Raw genomic sequence first — 7,639 nt, forward strand, 5'->3', positions numbered from 1 at the left:
CACCTGGACTGGGTATCCTGTGGGAATGCTTCATGGAATCCTAGAGGCAATGCTTGGAAACTGAGTCTAAACAATGGTAATGGAAAGAAGGCAGGGACCTAGTGTTTCCTGGAGAGCAGTATAGATTAATTAATGATGAATAATTTATCATTAGTGATCCTAGCATTAATAAATTCTGATAATCATTGGGCTAGAGCAATAGCACAACAGGTAAGGTGTTCGCCTTGCACGAGGACAATATGGGTTCGATTCCTCTGCCCATCTCAGAGAGCCTGGCAAGCTACCGAGAGTACCTTGCCCACACAGCAAAGTCTGGCAAGCTCCCCATGACATATTCGATATGCCAAAAACAGTAACAACAACTCTCACAATTTGTTATAAGATGTTACTGGTGCCTGCTGGAGGAAATCTATGAACAATGGGAGGATAGTACTACAGTGTAAATTTATCATTGGCCAGGTTTGGGAATGTGGGTTTCCTTTGTGTATGAAACCTTTGAAAGAGTAGAAACTTAGTTCCTCTTTAGAGACCTCAGAAACTCTGGGCACATATTTCACCAGGAACTACACAGAGACCATGTCACCATTTATTTTCCTTCCCATTAATCTTCACTTTCACCTCCCCTTACCACATGCCCTTGTACTGCATGTACTGCATTTCTTTTGTTTTTATATAATCACTATTTGTCCTGAATAAACCTGTCTAATGGCCATCAGTCAGTAGCCTGTGTCTGTGATAATCAGTCACAGGGAGCAAATCAATTGGCTCCTTGTACCAGGTCACCAGTGCACATCTTTTTGTTGTAATAAGCAATATGAAGTAGATTTGTTTGAGTCTGCTAAGAGAGCAGACTTCAGTGGTGGGTTAGAGACATTGGTGGAGGGAAAGACACACAGGTGGTGGAATTGTGTTGGAACATTGAATACCTGAAATAACTATATGATGAATAACTTGGTAAATCATGAGTCATAGTAAAGAATAAAATTATAAATTTAAAAAATAGTGCAAATTCAAGGAACATTTCAAATATTATCGAATTGAGAAAAACTTAAATCTAAATGCATGAAGATTTACAACAACTATATAGCAGGGTTATTCATAGAGCCAAGGTAAAAAGGGCAGGTTTATGTCCTGGTTCCTCATCTAAATGTGTCAATGTGTCGAGCACCACTGTATACCAGCCAACAGTAGTATTCAGCCTCATCCTCTGACTGGGCCCCCGAGATTGTGAGGGCAGCTTTGTTCCCAAGGATGGAGCCTGAGAACCTGGCCGGGGTCCAGGGGAGTTTTTTGTTTGTGTCATAAATCATTGTTCTTGGAACTTGACCAGACTTCTGCTGAAACCAGTATGGATAGTGACCATCAGTGACTGCTCCAGTGCTGGAAGCACAGGTGAGAATGACTGTCCCTCCCGGGTTCACGGTCAGTGAGGGCTCCTGAGTCACCACAGCCTGAGAACTGGACCCTGAAATGGAATCAGAAGTATGTCAAGAATGAAAATAGAAGTCAGAGAAGTTCTTCAAAGGTTGGTCACTGAAATTTTCACGAACCTGGGCAGTGAGTAAGGACAAGAAGGACGATGAGGAGGACTGGATCCCTGCTCATGGTGCAGACTTTCAAGGACATTCTGGCCCCATAGCTGACACAGGACTCTGGGCCCTCTTTTATGTCCCTCTGACCTGGGGGGAGGGTTTGTGTTGGGTGTGCTTGCTGCAAATCTCAGCCATTTAGCATAAATATCCTCCCCTAATTCTGTGTCTTCAAGGCAGAAATAATTCTGGGGTGGTTTTTAACTGGTTTATTCCCTTGGGAGGAAGCACCTGTTGGCATTTCTTCAGTCTGGACATGCTGCAGGCCTTGTTCACTTCAAAAGCAACAGTGCCCCCTGTTGATATCTCAAGATAATGTTTAGTGTAGTTTAATCATTCAGAGCAAAGTGTTTTTTGTTTTTAATAAGTGTTTTTCAGTCTTTTAAAAGATCCTTTATCACTATGTAAAACCAAATTCTATTTTTTTGTTTTTTTTAAGCAGAAGTCATTCAAAATATTGCTAAGATTCAACTCAGTACCCTTTGAATACCCATATCACTCTGACTCAGTCTTTGCTAATCCTTTTGATACTTCTTTATTTCTTTTCAATATCTTTCTCAAAGTTTTAATCCTGCCTAAGTGTATACCTATCCTTGCACCCGTTTAGCAATTATCACTTATGTAATTTCCTCTTTCTTTGTATTCATAAAAAGGTAAAGGTAAAGGCCCTCCCGTTGATCGTCGATTTGCTCGAGCGGGCCCAGTAACGTCTCCATTGGAGACTTTGTTGTTACTGTGTTTGGCATATCGAATACTCTCGGTAGCTTGCCGGGCTCTCCGAGAGGGGCGGAGGAATAGAACTCAGGTCGGCCATGTTGGCCGCTTGTAAGGAGAACGCCCTACCCGAACTCATTTTATTTCATAAATCTTTTTTATTGGTTTTGGGTGTTCATCAAGGTGACATCAGGTTTATTGTTAAAAATCTTTGTCTTAACCACAGCACCAAAAAGGAGAGAGAGAACAAAAGGGAATGCCCTGCCACAGAGGCAGGCTGGGACAGGGCGGATGGGGGGGTGGGAGGGATACTGGAATCCATGGTGGTGGAAAATGGGCACTGGTGGAGGGATGGGCACTTGATCATTGTATAATTGAAACCCAAGCACAAAAATTTTAAGTCTACAACTGTACCTCATGGTGTTTCACTAATAAAAAATTTTTAAAAATCTTTGTCTTGGTGTTGATCTATAGTTCAGTGGTGAACTCCCCCCTTGCATGTGACTGATCAGGGTCCAATCCCCAGTATCTCATACCATCTTCCAAGCTTGCTAAGAATGATCCCTGAACTCACACCAGGGAGAAAGGCCTCAGTATTTCCTGGCACAAAAGGTTTTATAGGCTAGTATGATATTGTGTACAGTATAAATATTAGGTCTGGAAAATCTGTAAAACCGGCAGAGGAAAGAGAATACCTTTTAATTCTTTTCCCTATGTTGAGATGTTAGAAATTTTCATTTATAGAAAAATGCAAAAATATATTGAGATTTTTATATATGTTTTGTTTTTACCTATAATTCGGTGTTTTGATAATCTTGATCATTTGGTTATTTGGTATATACTTTAGTTGCTCTTATAATTTCTCCATCTTTTCATTTTCAAATAGTTGACATGCATTGGACTTTTTCTATACTATTGTGTGGTGATATCTAATTCATTTTTTACTTTATAGTTCCCTAAATATATAGGTCATAAGTTCCTGTGTTTATTTCTTATCTTATATTGTGAATACCTAGCAATGTGTTAGACCTATTTTTAAATAGTCATTCATGTTCTCTTGCCTCGATATTGAATAATATTGAAATGAAACGTCACCTTTGCCTGTTCTGGTACATTAAACTTAGATATTTCCTAGTATGGATGTAAAATGTACCATTTTGATTGACTAAATCAGTGATCCCATTACATCATAAGGACTCCAGTGTTGGGCCCTGGTTTGGTTCATTTATCTTTTTGTTAGTTTTAACATATGTGATTAATCAGAAGAAATCAGAAACAATTTTATTTGCAGGCAATTAGATTCAGGTTTTTCAGTCAATTTAATCAACACATTGATATGAGTGATTTTTTTCTGAGTTGATCTGCAAGTGTGCTTCCTGAATTATCCTGTATGTGTCATCTTCCATCACAATCTTTCCCTTTGATTTGGCCATTATGCAAGATTTTCTTAAAAACTAGAATGGGAGAAATAATATTAATTGCAGTGACCACCAGGGTTGAACACAGAAAACATTTCTGTTCTTTTCCTATTTAGAGGCTTGAAGGGAAAAAAAGGCCCTATTTGGATGTGTTAGAGACCAACCTCCAAACAAGAATAAATTTTTCTTAAAATAAGAAAGACTGAACCAAAGATTGGAGACTCAGTTCCCTACCTCTACTTCTCAATATGGCGATGGTTCAAAAGACCCTCTGTGGCCTACTACTCATTCTGCCCTTGGACTGATCATCTTTATTGTGATTGTGATTTTGACTTCATAGTGGAAGGATGGAATTTTCAGGATCTCTGATTCTGACTGTGTATAACTTCTCTTAGACCTTGGAGAAGTTGAGATGATACATTTTCTGTTGGACCCCATTGACACACGGAGAGCAGTGTGAGCAACACTCTGGATTCACAGGTCATTTACTTTTCCTCAAGACAGTGACGACAGATGCATGAAAGTGGCATATAAAACTGCACGAAAAATGGCTCCTAAAACTCCAAATACATGGATGACATCAAACATAGGGAGAGTAGGCAGCCACGTTCCCATCTGTGGCCTCACTGAGAAAGTCTCCTGGCAACTGTGTTATCGGCCCCTATAAGAAGAGGAGAGAGATACTGAACGAGGTGTACTCCCAGTGTAGAGACATCCTTTCATCTTTCATTTGCTCACTCCTGACAGATACTTGACAGCCCTAACTTAGAACCACTCAGGAGAAATTCTTTCAGCCATTGTGGCTGCACCCTGGCGGGACCGCACACACCCAGGGCATCACTGATGTGAGATTCTCACAGCAGGTGATCCTGCAGCTCCTCACACGTGTGCTTCAAGCTTCCTCAGATGCGTGCAGTTTCCTGAGTTTCCCCTCATCTGCCAGGGACGTCCATGTAGCAAAGAGGCAGATTATTGTAGTATTACAGGAGACTAATTTTGAGAGCAATGACATGTTTTCAGCTTCATATGAGATACAAAAACCACAAGATATGTTTTGGAGAAAAAGGTAAAGGTAAAGGCCCTCCCGTTGTTCATCGATTTGCTCGAGCGGGCCCAGTAACGTCTCCATACATCATGGGGAGCTTGCCAGGCTCTGCCATGAGGGCGAGATACTCTCGGTAGCTTGCCGGGCTCTCCGAGAGGGGCGGAGGAATCGAACTCGGGTCGGCCATGTTGGCTGTGTGCAAGGCAAACGCCCTACCACTGTGCTATCGCTCTAGCCCGATGTTTTGGAGAAACAATTATTAATAGCACTGGAAACCACAGAATCTCAATAAAAAATTTAAAAAGTAAAAGGATAAACAAAGCAAAAATATCTATTTTTCTTCTCAAGGAGGATTTGAATTAATAATATGACCATTGTGGAACCTGGGTTATCTGTATGCAAAGCTTGTGCTCCAGCACTTTGGTTCCTCTCCAAGGCCCAACACTGGAGTCCTTATGATGTAATGGGACCACGATTTAGTCACCCAAAATGGTACATTTTGCATCCATACTAGGAAATATCTAAGTTTAATGTACCAGAATAGGGAAAGGTGACGTTTCTTTTCCAATATCATTCAACATTATTCTATAGTTATTAGAAAATAAATGAGAGACAGTACAGAGGTAGAGAATTTGCCTGACAGGAGGCTAACCCAGGTTGAGTCTCTGGCAACCCATATAATCCTCTGACCATAGAGCCTGACCATAATCCCCGAGAACTGCCACCCCCTCAAAAAAACAAAAAGAAAATTAAATCAAATGCGTGGTGTCAGTGGTGACAGTTAGTATTAAAAAACCTAAAACTTTCTTAAAGATCAAATACTGGATTAGACTTACAAGTCAAGTGCTACTACTAAATGGCAAAGTATATGTCCTCAACAAGTTATTCCTCACTTGCAAACTACTACTGGTTACTGGAAGAAATTGATAGCCACTCTCAGAGGTGGTGAAAGTTCACATGTCAGAGAACACAGCGTTTGTCACACCCTCCTTAACCTATTTACCAGTTATGAAGTCCCATTGATATCTTTGGGGACACGACATTCACCGCTATTGACTACTGAACCTCATGTCTTTCAGACTCTGCAATATCTAATCACACACTGAACCCATTCTCATGTTTCTGTCATGAAGAGGAGAAAAGTACCTTTTCAGAACCACCTGGAAGCAATGCTGTCTCAAAGGCAATTTTCATCTCCATAGAAATGTCACATTTTTCAAATGTTGGTCTCTATCCACTGTGACTCTATAAGCCTACCCACACCCCAAGTGCTGTTTCAGACACTGCATGTGACATTTGAAGGGATCAGGAAGGAGAACAAGAGCACACACCCAGGGTGACCTAACTTCTGTGCTCCTCAGGGTGGGCACAGAGTTGTGGGAATAAAAGAGACTGAGCAGATAGCACAGCGGTATGGCATTTGCCTTGTGCGCAGCCAGCCCTGACGAGCCGGGTTTGATTCCTCTGCCCCTCTCGGAGAGACTGGAAAGCTACTGAGAGTAATCTCGCCCGGAAGGCAAAGCCTGGCTAGCTACAAGTGACATATTCATTATGCCAAACACAGTAACAAGTCTCAAAAAATGGAAACGTTACTGGGCCCGCTTGAGCAAATCGATGAACAACGGAGAGGACAGTGTTTGTTTGTTTGACAGTTGAGCAGAAATGTGATGTGGAAGTTGAATCTAAGCTTGAGTCAGTTGCTTCTCTTGGGCGAGGAGAGATATCCCTCCATCAGAGGTTGAGGTCACCGCTAAGAAAAGAACAGAGGGGGAGACTGATTGCTGGTAGGTCTGGTGAAAAAAGAGGTGGACCAGGTCTGGTGAACAAAGAGGTGAACCATGTGAGTCTCTGGCTATAGTACTTCCAAATAGAACAAAGAAGAAATATCTGAATACAAAGTTATTCTTTAACTTAAAACTTGAAATTTTTATTACCCGATAATTCATGGGAATATCCACTTAATTTTATATTTTTACAATGATGTTAAAATATACACATACAACATATATGTTAGCAGTCAGTCATTTTCACTCATGTAACTTGTAGTATACTTGAAGCATATATAGTTATTTCAATCGAAACAAGCCCTTATCAGTACCCTTTGCTCTGTTGAGTGTGTTTTGCATGTTCCCCATGAGCTGCTGAGACCAGGGAAGTTATTGGGTTTGTGTCTCACTTCCTCACTGCTCTGGATCACAGTGTGAGCACTGAGGCTTCGGTCCCATGCTGTGCAGTAATAATCAGCGTCGTCCTCCGGTCTGAGACTCGAGATGGTCAGGGTGGCCACACTGCCTGACCTGGAACCTGAGAATCTATCAGAGATCCCGGAGGGCCGGTTATTGGTCCTGTCCATCACCGTGGTGGGAGCCTGGTATGAATGTTGCTGTACCCAAACTGCTCCTTCATACCCAACATTGTTATTGTTTCCAGTGCAGGTGAGTGTGGCTTTCTGTCCAGGGGAATGAGTGACTGTTGGGATTTGAGTGAGTCCTTCTTGGGCCACAGACACTGTCAGGAGGTGAGAAAAGAGGGTTAGACCGTGATCTCAGTTCTATGAGGAGAGTGGACAAGAGTCTGTGGAAGAATGGAAGAAACTTGAACACAGACAACCCATGCCAGTTACTGACCTGTGCAGGAAGTGAGGAAGGTGAGGAAGAGAGGAGCCCAGGTCATGATGGAACCTCAGACACTGACCCCTAGAGTTTTCTTGTGGGTAGAGAAGAGCTGACCAAATTCTCTTAATATCTCCCAAGTCTCCATGGGGGTGGAGTTACTTCATTCAAATAAGCCCTTGCTCTATGTCTAGAGTCAGAGCCTGGGGACAGCGTCATTAAGATCTGGAACCCTAGTCTGAAATAAGGTGTAGTGTTGCT

At 41.9% G+C, this 7,639-nt stretch overlaps 1 gene segment (V, D, J or C); it reads right to left on the reverse strand.

Moving 5' to 3' along the window:
* Positions 1–1,139: 1,139 nt before the first annotated feature.
* Positions 1,140–1,635, reverse strand: LOC130022900 (immunoglobulin lambda variable 7-46-like). The segment is given in 2 exon segments: positions 1,140–1,465; positions 1,551–1,635. Coding segments are annotated over 2 exon segments (402 nt in total).
* Between the last annotated feature and the right edge of the window lie 6,004 nt (positions 1,636–7,639).

This window comes from Sorex fumeus, unplaced genomic scaffold (assembly GCF_029834395.1).
Source record: "Sorex fumeus unplaced genomic scaffold, SorFum_2.1 ptg000021l, whole genome shotgun sequence".
Lineage (NCBI taxonomy): Eukaryota > Metazoa > Chordata > Mammalia > Eulipotyphla > Soricidae > Sorex > Sorex fumeus.